This window comes from Talpa europaea, assembly GCF_964194135.1.
Source record: "Talpa europaea genome assembly, chromosome: 4".
Lineage (NCBI taxonomy): Eukaryota > Metazoa > Chordata > Mammalia > Eulipotyphla > Talpidae > Talpa > Talpa europaea.
This window is the reverse complement of record NC_140070.1, coordinates 86598235-86616340: the sequence shown is the minus strand read 5'-3', so window position 1 is coordinate 86616340 and position 18106 is coordinate 86598235. Positions and strand designations below refer to the sequence as shown.

The window sequence follows — 18106 nt, the reverse complement described above, 5'->3', positions numbered from 1 at the left end:
TATATAGATATATAAATTACTGAAAAATTAATTAAAAATGTTAAGGTTGACAGCTGAGGGCCATCTGCCAGCAGCATGCCTAGCAATGTGGGAGTCCTTATTTCCTGAAGGACTGAGTAGTGTGTCACACCATCTATCACATCTTTCTTATTTTTTTACTTCAGAAGTCTCTTGACTTTTCTTAGTTCTTTACTTTTATGGGTGAGTTTTAGGATTATCTTGTCAAATTTCTTGAAAAACTATGTTGGAATTTATGAGTTAATTTAAAGAATTGACATATTTAAAATACTGTTTCCATTGAGGAATGGGATGGTCTCTTTTTTCATTCACTTCAATAAAGCTTAAGAATTTTTTCAATGTGCCTTTACCTTTTTTTAAAAAAAAAAGATTTATTTATTTATTTATTTATTTATGAACACAAAAGCTGGGGTGCAGGCCAGAGGTGCTGGGGTGGGGGCCATGAGAGGATTCACCAGAGACAGAGTGGGGAACAGAACAGGCAGACTGACTGAAATACACTGTGAGGGGAGCAGCGGGTGAGACAGGAGAGGTCTCCTGTGCCATTTGGGTCACCTCCCTGGCCTGCCAATCAAACTCGTGCTACAGAGGCTGGCAGTAGCTTGATAGCGCTGTCTTTACCCCTTGTACCAGGAGGGAGGCCCCACCTTCACCTCTTTAACTTGTGCCTTTATCTCTTATAACTTAGAGTATTACCTGTGAACAAAAACTTATTACATATTTATAATAATGTTCACTGATGTATAGAAACTATTGATTTTTGTATTTAATCTTTTATCAAGCAATATTGCTGAATTATTTTAGGAGTTCTAGATTGAGATATTCTTGAATTTTCCATGGATATAACCATGTTGTCCATAAAAAATGAAAAGTTACTTCTTCCTTTTCAATAGCTTTTCATTTTCTTTTTTATCATACTATTTCGGCTAATGCTTTCAGTATTAGGTAATAAAATCCAGAGTCCTTGACTAGTTCTTAACTTCAAAGAGAAAACTACTAACATTTTACTTTTAGGTCTGATGTTTATTTAGACTTTAAGATGACCCTTTATCAAGGTTCTATAATGAAAATATTTTCTTAATTGAGTCACAAAGAAATATAACAAGATATTGACATTCGTTAAAACTTGACAGAAGATTGTGGGAGGCAAAAAATAACTGCAGTTTTTTTCTACTTCTCTCATGAAGAGTTGGAGTCTAGTTCACCTCCCTATGAATCTGTGCTGGGCTTAGTAACATACTTAACCCATAGAATATAGGAGAAATTATGTTTTGGAAAGCTCTGCAGCTGCTACCTGGGTCTCTTGGGACATTCATTCTAGGAACCCTGAGCTGCCACATAAGAAGTCCAGCTACCCTATATGTGAAGCAGAAAGTCCACCTACCCTAAATGTGAAGCAGAAAGGCTACAAGAAGTGTTCCACTTTGCAGTTTCAAATGAGTCCAGTTGTCAAGTCATATTGCCCAAGGTGCCAATGAGTGAAGCCATATCGTAACATCCAGACCAGCCCATCTGCCTGAAGTCAACTCTTTTGACACCATTAGAGATATTGTTGGCCGAATTTCTGTAGATCAAAAATTTTGAAATGGAATAAATAGTTGTTTTAAGCCTAAACCCCTTGGTATCTATTAAGCAGTGATAACCCAGAACTTAGGTACAGGAGCTTTTCTTGTTGTTATTTGTTTTATATGCTATAATTGAGTAATCTCCTCATTGTTGAAGTTAGGCTATTTTTTACACTGGTTAAAAAAAACAACGAAATGTAAGTATAAGGGAAGTACAGTGTTGAAGACCTCAGATCAGGTCTGCAGAGCCAGGGCTACTAGTCCAACATGAGTGAATTAGAAAATGGTGCCCTTTATGGGCAGATACCCACTGCAGGCTCATCATGTAGTGATGGAACCTGCATCTCATACAAATCACGAAAAGGAGCACTTTTCTCTAGGCAGACACAGCCTGGCACCACACCTTGGTGAGCAAAGTATAGGCTGGACCCACTTACTCTGAAATTCTTATGCAGAGAACAATTGGTATAACCTACACGTAAGATTTTCATAAATTAAAATGCAAGGTAACATTTCTATATTTGCAAATGACACAAATCATTGTGGGTGGCAATGAACTAAGTGAAGGTGGAAAGATCCTGTAAATCTGTAGAAGTGGGCAGAAAGGTGGGAAATGAGTGCATTAAGTATACATATGAGCTATCAGTCACAGCTAAGGAGAAAGAACTAGGGTTACTGTGGGTAGTTCCCAAAGATAAATGCAGAGGCTCCTTCTGACAGCAAAAAGAGCAGTCACTTGATTGAATCATAAAGTGCCATTTCCCCTGAGAAACAAAGTAGTTCCACCCACTCAACTGATGCTTTGATGAAAGTTGAAGAAGGCAGAAACCATCAGGAGAAAGACTGGAGAAAAATTAACAGCAAGAGGGCTCTGAGGAAACAGGGACTTTGATGTTTCATAAGTGGTACAGAGAGGACAAACCAAACAGGTCCCAATGGAAGCAGCCACAGTAGGAAGGGGTAGTGGAAGGGGTAGCAGTGGAAGGGGTAGTAATGACCACAGGATGCCTTATACTGGGAACCATGGTAGACTGGGACTAGCTATGATAGTGTTGGTGATAGAAGCAGAGTATTTCTGGTGTTGGCAGGATTAATGCAGCTGAGTTGCTATCTCAGCTGTTACCAGTCGTTTTGGACAGCAGTGGTGACACCAGATCATTAATGCAGGCAATAGTAATGGAGAAAGGCAGCAGTCAAGAACTTGTCCAACAAACACTTCATCAACTCTTTATTCAGCACTGATGATACCAGGCATCATATTGGGTGAGTAAATGAGATAAAAAGCATACATTAAAATAGGTGTGGGGGTAAAAATATGGCTAGAACCTAGTCCCCACTTCTTCAGAGACTCAGAATTGAGTATGGGTAGCACAATGAGAACAAATAATTATGTGGTAACTGTGGGAAAGAACTACAAACTACTGTATGGTCCAATGCAAATGAGAGTATACTTTGACGTACTAAAGGAGACATTGTGATAGGCACTGTATAAGATACAAGATAAATCAGACACAACTTCTGATCCAGGATGCTTATAGATCAGTAGAGGCAGGACAAGAATAATTCTATACAATAAGGTAGAAAGGTGATATGTTTTAAGAAAGTCACAGAAAAAAGAATTTGGACAGTTTAGAGACAGGCCTGCATATTGTTTTCAAATAATGTTTTCAGAAAATGGAAATTTACTTACATGATCTTGAATGCCAGTTTTTCCTTTGATACCTTTAGTAAGGCGTTCATTTACTTTAAACAATATTCATTGAATGCACTGAATGTTCTTATCCCCCCCCCCAAATTCATATGCTGAAGCTCTAGCTCCCAATGTGATGGTATCTGGAGATGATGTCTTTGGGAGATAATTAGCATTAGATAAGGTCATTAGGATGTGGCCCTGGTCCAGGAACTAGTGCCCTCATAAAAAGAGACATAAGAGAACTTGTTCTCTTTTCCCCGATATGAGCACAAAAAGAGAGTTTGTGTGAGATTACAATGATGTCAGAAATAGAGATCTTATCAGAAACCAAATGGGCTCGAATTTTGATTAAATGAATGTATCAGGGCCTCCCCGATGGCGCAGTGGTTGAGCGCTGGGTTGCAAAGCTGCCCGCAGTCTCTGCAGCGCAGGTTCGATCCCCAGCCACCGGCAAGGGTCCCACATGGTGCAGCAGACCTCTCCTGCCGCCCGCTGCTCCCCTCAGCAGTGTACTTCGTCAGTCTGCCTGCTCTGCTCTCCGCTCTAGCTCTGGTGAATTCTCGCATCCTCCCGTGCTTCTGACTGTACCTAGTGCTTGTATAAATAAATAAAATAAAATCTAAAAAAAAGTATCAATATACACGCTTGTATACAAAAAGTTTTGTTTCCATGTTTTTCTTCCTTTCATGCCATCTGCCACTTCCCAGTTCAAATATGTAAAAACACAACTACGTCTAATATTAACAGGTACTCACTAAATAGTAGTTTCTTCTCATCCTTTTTTCCTCTCTTTTCTCCATTTCTTTCATCTTTCCTGAGTGCTAGATTATTCACTAGCTTCAGTCTCGTATACCTTTCTTCTATATATCACTCTGCACTTATACTTAAGTTCTAGAGGGGCCTCCAAGGTGGCGCAATGGGTTAAGCGTCAGCACTATTAAGCAATCCGAAGCTACTGCAGCACAGTTCTATCCCCGGCAGGCCAGGGAGCTACCCACATGACACAGCAGACCTCTCCTGCCTCACCCGCTGCTCCTTCTCAGCAGTGTAATTCAGTCAATCTGCCTGTTCTGTTCCCCACTCTGTCTCTGGTAAATCCTCTCACCCTTCGCACCTCTAGCCTGAACCCCAGCTTTTGTATGCATAAATAAATAAATCTTTTAAAAAAAGATAAGTTCTAGAGCTATGTTGTCCAACAAGGTACCCACTAGCCACATAAAGGTACTGAAACCAATTTAAATGAAAAAATTTAGTCACACTGGCTGTATTTCAAATGCTCATAGTCACATGTGGCTACTGGTTGAATACTGGACATAACAGATATAATTCATTTCCAACATCACAAAGAGTTTTTGGACAGCATTTATCTAGAAAGTGGTCAGAAAGTAGAAGAACCAGATAATTTAGTCTCCTGAAATCCAAGGTCATTGAAGAAGGGAATGACCAATAGTTTCACGTGTTTCAGTAAATCATATGAGGGCCAGAAACAAACAATGAAGTTAGTGACATTTAAAGCAATTTCAGAGTAGCAATAAAGGCATGTATGTATCAGCTCAGTGAGGTTGCAGAGCTAGTGACATTCTTACTCAGCTCTAACTATACTCAGAAAATGGAGGAGAAAATGGGGGCAAGAGATGAATAAGCTTAAGAATGGAAATGAAATGTGTAACAAAGTATAAAAGAACAAGAACAAATTCATTTACTGACGTCAACCTTAAAAATAAAATCAAACAAAACCAACTCTCCAGGTGAATATTGAATAAAATGTTTCAAAAACTCCAGCATTGATTGCCTTTGAAGAGGGAAACTGGATGGCTGGGAACAAAGGTTGGAGGGAGACTTTTCACAGTAACTCTTTGTAACTTTCAGGTTGTAACCATAACAATCTATTACCAATAAAAAACTTTTTTCTAATATTAAATGTTTTAGTTCCTACCAACTGCCTAATTACTAGCACTTTACAATCCTCTATGGGAATGTAGAAAAATTAGTATTTTAGGAAAGAAAAATTCTAACTCTGTTCTGAAAAGGCAAGGGGAAAATTATGTGAAAGGGCAAAAGACTTGCTTTTCGAGGCTGGAGTTCAGAAACTCCAACAGCCTGCAACAATCACTATTTGATCAACTCAATTCCAATGCTATTATTTTTAGCTTATCTTTTTAGTCTGTTGCTAAGGGAACCTATTACCCCAAAGCAATTTATTAATGGAAACCTACATGAAGCAATAGAAAAGCAATGATCCTGAAAATTTCAAAGTAGGCCACTCTAATTTAGTCTATTTTGGTATCACTTAATGAGCCATCTCCTTTCAATCTCCACGTAGACCTAAAGATGTTGAAAATCCGGGTGTACCCCAAAACAAAATGACCATCTGTAAATGTTTAATACAGGGTGTGCAGACTAGTGTACCTAAAATGGGGATGCGAGAGTAGAGTTCTGGCTTCTGATTCTCTAACTGTTAATACTTGTCTTTTCTTCTTCGTGCCATCGTGAATTCCACACAGTGCCTGGGAAGAAAAACTTTATTTTATGAGCTCTGGTGTAGAGCAAGGGGAAAAGACTTGATGATGTTATTAGCTGTATGAAAGCTACGACTTGCAATTCCGATTTGGGCAGGAGGCGAGGGGGGGCGAAAACTGGACCGAACAGCGTGGCGGCGGCTGCTGTGGGCGCGCTGCGCCGGGTGGGGGGGCTCCGGCGAGGCTGCTGAGTGTTGGGGTGTCAGGTGGAACCCAGTGAGTCACAAATACCTGCAAAACGGCTGTAAACAATTTGGAACTCTGAGGTTTGGCATTTCTACTGCCTCAGCTCGAGAACCTCGTAACACAAAGTTCACGGCTCCTGTGACCGGCCCAGACCGCGAGCCGCGGCGACGCCGCCCGCCCAGCTTCCCTCAGGCCGGCTCCTGCCGTCGGCCGCCGCCCCCGGTAGCCTCAGATCCGCCCCAACAAAACCCAGCCCTGGCAGAGAGAAGATCGGTGATGCTGGAGGCTGTCTTTAGCCCTGAGCTTTTCCTCACACCTCTTTAAAAGCCCTTCCAGCCCGTGGGCGTCCAGGACGCGCGAGCGGACCAGGGCAACCGCCGCGGAACCGCGGGCACCGACGTGGCGGTAACCGGCAGCGGGTCCAAACTCCACCAATAAACTGGGCCGCCGGCCGCCGCCCCGCCCACCCCTGCCAGCCAATCATCTTCACGACGCCTGCGCCCCGCCCTCCCGCTCCGGGGCCCGCCGAGCTCCCGTGCGTGACGATCGGCGTGACATAAATCCGCTCTGGACGGTCTGTTCTTCCATTTCGCTAGACAACGCAGCCCTCAGCCCCTTCTTCCTGAAGGGGGGAAACAAGACTGCGGCTACCACTAGCGGCCCGAGACCCCAGGAGTCAGTCTTACAAACCAGCGGGACGAAAGAGCAGGGGCTGCCCGGACGGCCACCACCCGCCCAGTTTCCCTTGACCCGGAAGTGAATCTTCGCTCCTGTTCCCCCTGCGGCTGAGGAGGCTGAGTCGGATGGCGGGTCTGGCCCGGCATGCCCTGGGCTTCCGGTGACCTCTGGCCCTTTCCAGTCGTCCGCTCTGGCTGCTTAGCGTGCTCGCTCGCGCGCCGCCCTCCCTCCCTCCCTGCTTCCCTCCCTCCTGTCTTCCTTCGCTCGCTCGCTGGGGGCTGTGGCGCCCGCGACCGGCAGAGAGGCGGTGGCGGAGGACACTCGTCATGGCCGCCTCTAAGCCCATGGAGGCGGCGGTGGTCGCAGCGGCTGCGCCCGGCTCGGGGAGTGGGGTGGGCGGCGGCGGCGCGCCGGCGGGCGCCGGCACTGGGGGCCTGCCGCGATGGCAGCTGGCGCTGGCGGTCGGCGCGCCCCTGCTGCTGGGTGCGGGTGCCATGTACCTATGGAGTCGGCAGCGGCGGCGCCGGGAGGCCGGGGGTCGGGGCGACGCCGGTGGCCTGAAGCGCAACAGTGAACGGAAGACGCCGGAGGGCAGGGCCAGTCCGGCACCGGGCAGCGGACACCCCGAAGGCCCCGGTGCTCACCTGGAAATGGTGAGAAGCTGCCCCTCGCCTGGGAGGCGGAACCTGGCGGGTGCAGTCTTTCCTTGACGGGCTGAGTCGGTCAAGGGGCTTCCCATCAGACGGAAGCTGGCAGGCGGCAGCACGTGGGCTTGAGGGAAACTCATTTCTGGCTCCCTTGATAGGGAACGGAGTAGCCCGAGGTCGCAGGTTAGAGACATTCTTTTGACAGCTTCCTTTTGGTTTGAGAAAAATATGAAATTCTTAGTGACACAGCATTTATCTCGCGTTGTGGATATTGGGGACATTTGCAAATATGGTCCTCGTGAAGGAAGCTAAATCCATTAACGATTGGTCGGTACGATGTGATATGCATTGTTTTGGTGATTTCTCAGGTCTAGAATTTAACCGGTAATAACCGTTTAATAGTGAGTCACTCCCCTTTTCCGAAGAGTTTTTTTAGGGTGGGGATAGGTAAATGCTGTGACTGTTGGTTGATTAAGCGTAAAATGGTGTACAGTGGCCTCGGTTTTTTCGTCCTTAGGAGTACATAAACTTTTGGGGTAGAAGCATTTTAAATTTTACCTGGAAATTTACGTGACTAAGCCTGACATGCGTGATACAGATTCTCTAATGTTAGGCCAAGCATCGGAGTATCTGGGGAACTGCTCTTTGTATGGTTTTGTTGATCCTTTTGGTATTTAACAGCTGTGGGGAGTACTGTGCCAGGCTGAATTAATACTGGGATGGGGTGAAGGATTTTATCAGCGTTTGGGATTGTACCATGATAGTTCCAGAGTAAATCAAGAGTTCAGAGTAACCTTCGGTCAAGTAACTCCCAGTTACAATCATTCAGAAGTCATTTGCATGTTATACTATAAAGATGGAAGATTTCACGAAGTTATCAGATTGGCTTTAAAGGAAGTTTTGATGTGGACTTGAACTAACATAGTTTAGTGCTTGCTATGTGTCAGGCCTTGAGCTAACCATGACAGAGCCAGACAGACAATTTCTCGTGCGTGAAAAAACACAGCCTTTTTTTTTTTTTTTTTTAAAGTAGAGGAGAAAATACATTACCCAAGCATGGTAGAAGAACGCAGATTGTGAGAACTAGGAGATGTGTGCCTTATATTGGGCTCCCCAGTATATTTCCTTACAAATGTCATTTATCTCTCCAACCTTAGTGTTACCCGAGTAAAAATGAGGATTAAAGTATTAAATGTGTTAGAAAAAATTTATCTTGCATTTCTTTCACTCCTAAAAATTGGTGATTTTAAGTGCTGCTAGTGAGAATAGTAATCAGGAGGGTTCTTCCAATTAATCATCACTTGTCTTATGTCATTTTCATATGTCTGAAATTCTCTGGTCATTTCCTATTTCATTGTTATTTAATTTTAATCACAAAAGAATAGCATGAATGAAAAGTAGATAAAAGTTCTATAATAATCACCAAAAATAACAATGGTTTCTCTACATGGGTGTTTTTGAAATTTCACTGTGGTTTCAAATACTACCCCACTTCACCTGTCTGGTGTTTATAGCATTTAGCAAACTGCTTTACAGATTTTATATTTCCCCATTATCAGTTTTTCAGCTTTGTCTGGGTCAGCACTGCAGTGATTTTAAATTTAATGGTGTTTTGTAGCTTTATGAATTCTTTTTGTAATTTTAACTGCTTTACAATGATTTTATTATTTTTGATCCAAAATAAAACTGAGCAAGACACTTGCCTATACTGTTGTTCACCTTGTGGAATTACCTGTAATCTTATTTTGATGTACCAAATGATTCTTTAGTATAGCAACAATAAGAATGTCTTTGCAATTTTTTAATGGAAATTTGTCTTTTAACTGCTGGTGACAAATAAATACTGAAAGACTATTTTTGCCTTTTTTATAGTCAAGTCCTTGGAGTTATTAGACTAAATATAACTGACCACTAAATGTAATTATCTGTGGTTGGGAAAACTGCCCTATATTGAATAGCACCTTTTAATTGGTTACCCTCAGGTTTTATAAGTAAGGAAGCTTTTGTTTCAGCTGATCAAAAAGCTGGTAGAATTCTGGTGTCAGAACTGTTCTTTCTCCACTTGAGTAGTAATTATAACTTAAGAGAATAAAGAATGAACAGACATTGCTGGTTAAGGTTTCACTATCAGTAAATAAATAGAAAATCAGTGGCTTTTGTCTGTTCACTTACATAAAATGAACGACTAGATATATATATATGGGGCTTGAAATTTCTTATGTGCAATTATCTTTTTTTTTTTTTTTTCTGGGATAGCAAACATTTGTAAAGCAAAAGCAAATTTTCAAATTTAATTTAATGGAGATTTTAGGATTTTACTAAAGAAAGGTATCTAATCGTAGTTGATGGCATCTGATTTTGAGGTAAAGTATTAAGTCATATTACATTTTGAGGCTTAATAAAATTTACCATGCTGCGCCTATTTTTTCTGAGAATGCCCCATGTCACTGTCTCATATAACTAGTTTCCCAAACCATAAACTTAAAAATCATTTTCTTTTTACCTTTATCCTCATGTTTTCCGTATTCAATCTAGAAGAAACATCCATGTTTTCCATATCAATTTAGAAAATTTTACCTCTTTAATATGACTACTACATTCATTCCCACTGCCATTATTTCTACACTAACTGCTGCTGTTATTGTGTTCCTCTAATTCATTTGTCACTACCAAAAAAAAAAATTCCAACAATTCATGCTTAAAATTATGTGGCATTTTTCCATAAGATAAAGTTAAAAATCATCTTAATTTAAGACCCTCCATGATTTTGATCCTGCTTAAGCTCCTTAGCATCATCTCTTGCCACTTTCTTGTCACCTTTAGATGTTCTTTGAACACTTCTTAGTATCTCTTCTTATTCTCAACTCACAAAACGTCTGTCCTTTTACCTTTACTGAAACCCTTTTCTACCTAAGCGCACCTCTGTATTTACATAACACAGAAAATTTCCCTTCCATAGCATTTACCAAGTAGTACTAGAGTTTGCGTCTTCATATCTTTCCTACTATACTCTTGAATTGGTATATGCTGGGATTGTCCTAGTCTTTCCCATCATTATATTCTCAGAACTTAATACAGTAACTAGCACATGACAGGTTTTGAGTGGAATGAACCAGTGAGACTTCGTTCTTTGACATCTGTAAGTTTATGTATTTTAATTCTGTAAATATTTTTTTGAAAATTTCCAGGTTTGGGGGGTTCTCCCTGGTGGCACAGGGGTTAAAGACAGCTATCATCAGCCACTGCAGCACCAGTTCTATCCCCAGCCAGGGAGGTGACCCACAAGTTGCGGCAGACCTCTCCTGTCTTGCCTGCTGCTCACCTCAGCAGTGTATTTCAGTAGATCTGCCTGTTCTGCTCCCCACCCTGTCTCTGGTGAATACTCTCACCACTCACCTCCCCACCCCTGTCCCATCTCTGGCCTACACCCCAGTTCTTGTATGCATAAATAAATCTTTAAGAAAAAAGAAAACGTCCAGGTTTTCATTTTTATTCTACCAAATTTAATCAATTGGTAGAATAAAATTAGTATAACAGATGTAAACATCTTTCAGGCATTTTTTTAAATGAATCACTTGATTTTGCATGAACTACCTGTAGAAGAAGCAGCGTTCTTACTAGTAGGTTCTTCTTACCTAAAGAGTACTCTGTGTTATGATTTAGTATGTGGAAAGGACTTTCTTATCACAGGTTAATCCTGTATGAATATTTTAATTCATAAAAAGTAGCAGCTGGCTGATAAAGGTATTGAAAGACTTTCTCATACAGTGCTTAAGTTGATTGTTCCTTCTGTAAACTGGGATTCAAATTTAATAACTATGCTTTTGGAATTTGGTAAATCTTACAGAACAAAACCACTTAGGAGAAACTTCAGACCACCTCTATATTCTAATGATATAAATATGCAAATATAGTGACAAATTACTACTCTTTATTTTCTCACACATGCATTTATCTCATTCTGGCTCACTTTTGCAGTGTCTATATGCAATCATCAGGATACTATTTTATAAAAACTTGTTAAGAATTTACAGTAATTCTTTATTACCAAATGTATATCATTAAAAGTTTTCTGGTTAGTCATCCCAGGACTCCTTTTTAGAGGACCTGTTTTAGAGGTCCCTTTTGGACTCCCAAATTTGTGTGCTGACCAGGGTGGTTTTTCCCCCTTGCAGTTATTTTCCTGAGTGCTTTTCCTTAATTATTTCCCTTCCAGAGCAGATTTTTGTAAGTACCCTTCACGGACTCTTAAATCCTGATCATTTTCTTACTCTGTATTCCACTACATTTGCTGGGGTTAATCCAACTGACCTTTAAGTAATAACCACATCCTCCAGAGTAGATTTGTCTCTGCAAGTGGGAGGGGGCAAATTCTTATTTATATTTTGCCTTTTTTCTGACAAGTTTTAGCACACAGTGTTTGCTGGAGAGAGAAGACATACATATTTTATATGTGCTTCTCATTGTTTCCTTTAGGATTTATTAACTAATTCTTAGCCAAGTTGTTTTGGATGTGTATGTCTGTGTGTGCAGTAGCTTACTTGGATTAATATTTTTCTGGTTACTAGTTGTACAATTTACTGATCACCTAATGTTCATTTTCTTTTTTTTTTTTAAGATTGATTTATTTATTTTTACAAGAACTGGGGTACAGGCCAGATGCGCGGGAGGGTGAGAGGATTCACCAGAGACAGAGCGGGGAACAGAACAGGCAGACTGATGAATTACACTGCTGAGGGGAGCAGCCGGCGTGACAGGAGAGGTCTGCCTCACCATGTGGAACCCTCGCCGGCTGGCGGGGATCGAACCGGTGCTGCAGAGGCTGCAGACAGCCTCACAGCATGGCGCTCAACCGCCTGAGCCACCATGGGAGGCCCAATGTTCATTTTCTTAATGTGAATTGGGGTTTTAGTGTTTTGATAAGTGGAAGTTCTTTTGAGTCTGTCCATTAACTTGTTTATTACTTCCTTCATTGGCCTTTAGTGTTCCTTCAGGATAAAAATTATCCTATTGGTTTTTGTACAGTGGAGTCACATGAAATGTATTTTAAACTAAAATGAATTCAATTATATTTGTTTGCCAAAAACATTAATTCTGGTGATAATTCTCTTTTCACTTAATGATCTTTTGCCCTGGAATAAGGAGTGATCAATGTAACATCTGAATCTGTTTTCATTTCAGTTCCAGCATGTTAGCCTGGGTGTGAGTCTAAAGATATAAAGATTCATATGCTACATAAAACCAAGAATGACAGGCCATGAGGTATAATAGAAGTAAAGTTTAGACAAGGTGAAGTCAGTTTTAATCTTGCCTTGGGCAAATTTTTCTGTCTCTGGGATTCAGTTGCCTTGTATGTAAAATGGGTGTAAGTATTTCTAGTGTAGTGTTCATTTAAAGAATTTTCAAAAATAATTTTGGCAATTAGTGATTTTTGTTGCATGCATTAGCTTCAGGATTCCCTATTAAGATTTGCTCCAAATTTCTGTTGACTTCATTTAGCAGAATCACAGTTAAGGAGTTGACTTTGCTCTGGACCGTGTTTTTATTATGAAAAAATAAAATTTATTGAAATCTTTAATGAAAAAACTAAGTTTCCTAGTAAATTAGGTTAAATACTTTGTAACATACTAGGCAGAAATGAATGTCCTTAACATAATTCATCTGGATTCATATTAGTTTTCACATTTACATTTATGCCCAAGTATCACTCCTGGAAATAGAATACATAGTTCTTATTCTTTTCAAATTGTTTCCTTTTAGGAAGCCATTAGTATTTTTTTGAACTCACCAAAGTTACATGTAGGACTGGCCAGAGTGGCAGGAGTGGATAACAGGGAGTTTAAAGTCTTAAATGTGGCAATGGTAGTGGGAAGTTATTGGAAGGTTTGCAGCAGGGAATGCCATAATCCACCTACTTGCCATAGAGTTTTCAGATTAATCAAAAATAATGCGTTGTAAGAAATGCTGAGGAAAGATGCATTTTTAAAGAATTCTAGTGTAGGGCCTCCCTAGTGTCACAAGGGCTTAAGCATAGCACTGTGAAGCTATCCGCAGCCACTGCAGCACAGTTCTATCCCCAGCCGGCCAGGGAGCTACCCACATGGCACAGCAGACCTTTTCTATCTCGCCCACTTCTCCCCTCAGCAGTGTATTTCAGTCGCTCTGCCTGTTCTGTTCTCTGGTGAATGAATCCTCTAATCCCCCTGCACCTCTGGCCTGTACCCCAGTTCCTGTATGCATAAATAAATTAAAAAAAAAAAAAAAGAATGCTAGTGTAAAATGTTATGCGATGTTCAAGACCTGAAAAAGACTAATAAAAACCAAAAGTGGTTTCCAGTAATGTGGCTTTTTAGTTCTTTTGCTCTAATGTGGCTTTATAGTCTTTTTTTTTTTCCTCCTTAGTAGCTTTTAGCTATGTAAACAGACTATGTAAAAAGAATGTTCCCATATATTTTATTTTATTTTTTAAAGATTTATTTATTTATTTATACAATCGCTGGGGTACAGTCAGAAGCACGGGACAGTGAGAGAATTCACCAGAGCCAGAGGGGAGAGCAGAACAGACAGACTGATGAAACACACTGCTGAGGGGAGCAGTGGGCGGCAGGAGAGGTCTGTGTGCCATGTGGGACCCTCGCCTGGCGGCCGGGGATCGAACCGACGCTGCAGAGGCTGCTGGCAGCTTCGCAACCCAGCGCTCAACCGCTGCGCCACCGGGGAGGCCCTGTTCCCATATATTTTAGAAGTATATGTCTTCACTTTTCATATATAAAATATGCTTTCAAAAATGTCTTTGGACTTATTTTCAAATTTCAACCTTTTAAATTTCAACAAGGTAGACTTAGAAGGGGGATGGATGAAAAGCAGTGCTTCACAGGGTTCCTGTGAGATGGGATTAAAATCTATAAAGAATAGGTAGTTGTGTATTTCCCAATTTAAACTTTTTCCACCAGTGCATTTATTTTAATTTGTATCTGGTTCTTCCTGACATTGGTGTTGATTGATAAGTTGGGATTTTGCTAGCCACCTTTTTCTTCTAAATTCCATCAGTGAGCCAAAATAGTTTCCCTATACTTCCACTGTCATAAGCTATGATAATGTCATTCTTTCCCTGCATTTTTATTTATTTTTAAAGATTTATTTTATTTATGCATACAAGACCTGGGATATAGGCCAGAGGTGCGAGTGTAGGGGGAGGCGAGAGAATTCACCAGAGACAGAGTGGGGAGCAGAACACGTGGATCTACTGAGATACGCCGTTGAGGGGAGCAGTGGGCAAGACAGGAGAGGTCTTGCTGCGCCATGTGGGTCAGCTCCCTGGTCCGGGAACAAATTCATGCTGCTGTGTTTGGCATAGCTAGCTTGATAGCTACCAGACATAACTCCTGAGCCACCAGGGAGGCCCCGGCACTTTTATTAACAAAGGAAACAGTTACAAGGCAAGTTAGGGGCTGGGGGGTGATGAACAGGAGACAATAACTGAGGTCTTCTCTGCAAATATAATTTGGCAGCTTTCTGGAGTGGCACTGAAGGAGCAATAGGAAGAAAATTTGCTATTTGGTAATTTCCCTATATAATTAAATCCCTTAGTGTCATTCAGAACATCATTTTCCTACAGTATAATAAGGAAAGTAAATTATCCAGACTCTAATTTGGGCCTGGGGAGTTAAAGAATTTGTAATAATTTAAAAAATGGAAGCTGTTTAAAAACCTGGCTAAATGAAGGGAACTGGCTAATTGAAAGATTCGTTTGCTTGGTTTTAGGTTGGTGTTCAATTTGCTGAATAAAAAGAAATATGTTATCTTTTTTATTAAGGAGAGGAATCCTATGTACCTATTCACTGGATTCCTCGTTTTTGTTACAACTTGTCAACCCTAGCTTTAAACTTTTAGGTAGACAAGTTCATTGCCTGTTTATGCTCATGAATCAAAGTCATTACGCTGACTAGAGAATGTCCTTTTCATTTAGCCTGCAAATCTTTAGTAAAAAGAATAAATCTTTAGTAAGTTTTTAGTCAACTATATCTCACACACATTTAGTATGCCACATGATTTTCTGTATAAACAGTTCCTAGTGTTTTAGGATGTTGGCCCTGTTCTCAATGACTTAAGAAGAGGAAATGTTTTTCTTTATATTTAATGTCAAAAGTAATTGAGTTTCATTATTTTGAAGTTTTGTTAGGCACATAAAGCTTGGAGTAATTTATGGTATGTTCTTAGCTTGGAGATTATGTGTTCTTGGCACTATGCCTTTTATCAATAAAACTGTACTGTGCGCCATCTGAGACTTTTGAATGATGTTTTGTCTGATACTGGCTTTTTGTTAGTATATGCCTTTTGGAGATTTTTCATTCATTTTTTTCACCTGTAATTTTATTTTAGGCAGCATGTAGTTTGTTTTCTTTTTCTGTTTGAAAACTTCTTAATATCCATAATGTAACCTTTTCAAGCTTATTATTATTATTGACTAGTGATTTTTGTTATATGTACTTTGCTTCGTTTATTCTTCTTTTATCCTCCCCTTCCTGCATTTTGTTATAGTAATCATTTGTCCCACTTTAGGTTTATTTTTAGTGGTAAGGAAGTTGTATATCTATTTCTTATGTTCAACCTTAAATGCTACTTTGGCTAGGTATAAGATTTTAAGTTCAAAATTACCTTCATTCGGAACTCTTGAAGTTGTTACTTTATTTTTTAGTATCTAATTCAGTGACAGTCTGATGGTTTGAGTTGTCCCCCCCCCCACCTTTGTAGGTAATCTAAAAACTTTAAGGATCTTTGTTTTGAAATTTTACCAAGATAAATCCAAAAATATATCATTTTTGGAATTTTTCTAATATTCCAGGAATATTTCTTAACATTCCAGGAAATTTTCTAATATTTTTTAGAAGCTTCACTCCATACTTTTCTTTCTACATATCAAAACTTTTAGATTTATGTTCCATGTCATTTAATTTTTCTTTCAAATTTATTATAATCCTATCCTGTTTTTATTGCTTTCAGACTTCCTTCCCTCCACCTTGTACTTGTTCATTTGTTCCTCAGTTATGCCTATTCTAATATATAGCCTACCTACTGAATCAATTGTAATAATCCTCTGACATTTTCAAGCTAATTGATACTCTTTAAACACAGCCTTTCAGGTTGTATAATACTATATGTAGTAATTTATGTTTTTTTAACAATATAAATATGTAACCCACCCAATCTATGTAGTGTGTAGTAAATATTAGTAGAGTTGAGTATGTTGTATAGATTCATTTATTTTTATTACTAAATAATAGTCCATTTTGTGAATATTCTTCAGTTTATTCTCCTTTTGACAGATGCTGAGTTATCTGTTTCTTTACTACATAAATGCTATTAACAGCTTTTTAAAACAGCCATTTTTTAAAAGTGAGTTCAATAGCCTCTCATTTCGTTCCTGTTTAATTTTATTTGCTTTGTTTATCCTTCTTTCTCAAATATTAGTTTGCTATTTATGTTGACTGCCTCTCTTTTATGCTATTAATATTCCTTTACTGTTAGCACTTCTTGGCAACGTGATCTCCTGGAAGAAACCAACAAGATAGGCTTATTACTTGTTTCTTGGGTGTGGGTGGTCCTCCTTCCTTTTGGATGATATAACACTACTCCATTCTGACTTTGCTTCTCTCAGTGCAGTGGGAGGACTGATGAGGTTGCTTCAGATGCAGTTTTCTAGCAAACACCTTGATAGTTTCCCCCTTCCCACCCAGCTCACAACTACATAAAGGTCCCTAATTGTATTCTAGTGTGGATCTTTTATGTTGAGGATTTTCTCTGTCATACTCTTAATGTGCAGATGTGCAGATTTTTTGTTTATATTTTACATTATCATTTTTATTTATAACAGCCACTGTTTAGTAATCTATAAAATGAATTATCAAGGCTTGTTGAAATTTGATATTTGTAAATTAATATCGTGAGAGAGGTATGGCATGAGTGTTACTCTACTAAAACATCTTATTTTGAAAAGCTCCTGTTGGGTGTAGGACCCTGTAAATAATTGGAGTTCTTGAAAATTTTTTAGAAAGAATACATCTCTTATTAATATAAAATGAATGCTGTTTTGGAAATAGTTGTGGATATTTTTTTCTGTTAAAGTTTTTGTAAGATAATTACGGCTAATGACAAATGTATAGTCAACTGTTAACTTCTTTGTTCATTTGTGTCCTTTCATCCTCCACAACCTAGTTTTAAAATATGCATGTTCTGGGCCTCCCCTGCTGGCGCAGCAGTTGGGCGCTGGGTCGTGAGGCTGCCCGCAGCCTCTCCAGCGCCAGTTCGATCCCCGGCCATGGCGAGGGGCCCACACAAAAATAAATAAAAATAATAATAAAATAAAATATGCATGTTCGTTATTAACAGGTTAGCTGAAACTAGCTGTTTAATTTTCTGAATTTAGTTTCCTACAAATCTTTTGCACGCTATATTTTTTAAAAATAACTATTTGTTGTCAGGCTTTGGAGAAAGGAAACAAAAGATAAATGGAATAAAACAGCAACAAAGAAAAAATGAAGCAGAGTAAATGCAAAAGGAATGGTTGTTGTCTCATCATCTTTTTGATAGATGTCCTATGCTCTAAGCAACTTGACTTTCATAGCCCCTGTCAATTATCTGGGGGTAGCTATTTCTGCTGTTGCAAGTTTGGAGTAAAAAACATACCACAAAACTCCCAAGCCTAATTACAGAAACCTGAATAACTGGATTTGTCTACAAAGATGCTTCCCAAATGTTAACTGAAATATCTACAGCTGTCCTCAGTGGATATTAATTACA

At 39.7% G+C, this 18106-nt stretch overlaps 1 protein-coding gene across 1 annotated transcript in view; it reads left to right on the top strand.

The window, feature by feature from the left end:
• Positions 1-6985: 6985 nt before the first annotated feature.
• The window catches only part of TOMM70 (translocase of outer mitochondrial membrane 70), a gene marked incomplete at both ends in the record, with an annotated part of 29109 nt that continues 17988 nt past the window's right edge, over positions 6986-18106 (top strand). Inside the window, one exon of the mRNA XM_084232331.1 lies at positions 6986-7312. Coding sequence (XP_084088457.1) covers positions 6986-7312 — 327 coding nt within the window. The remainder of the gene's footprint in view (positions 7313-18106) is intronic.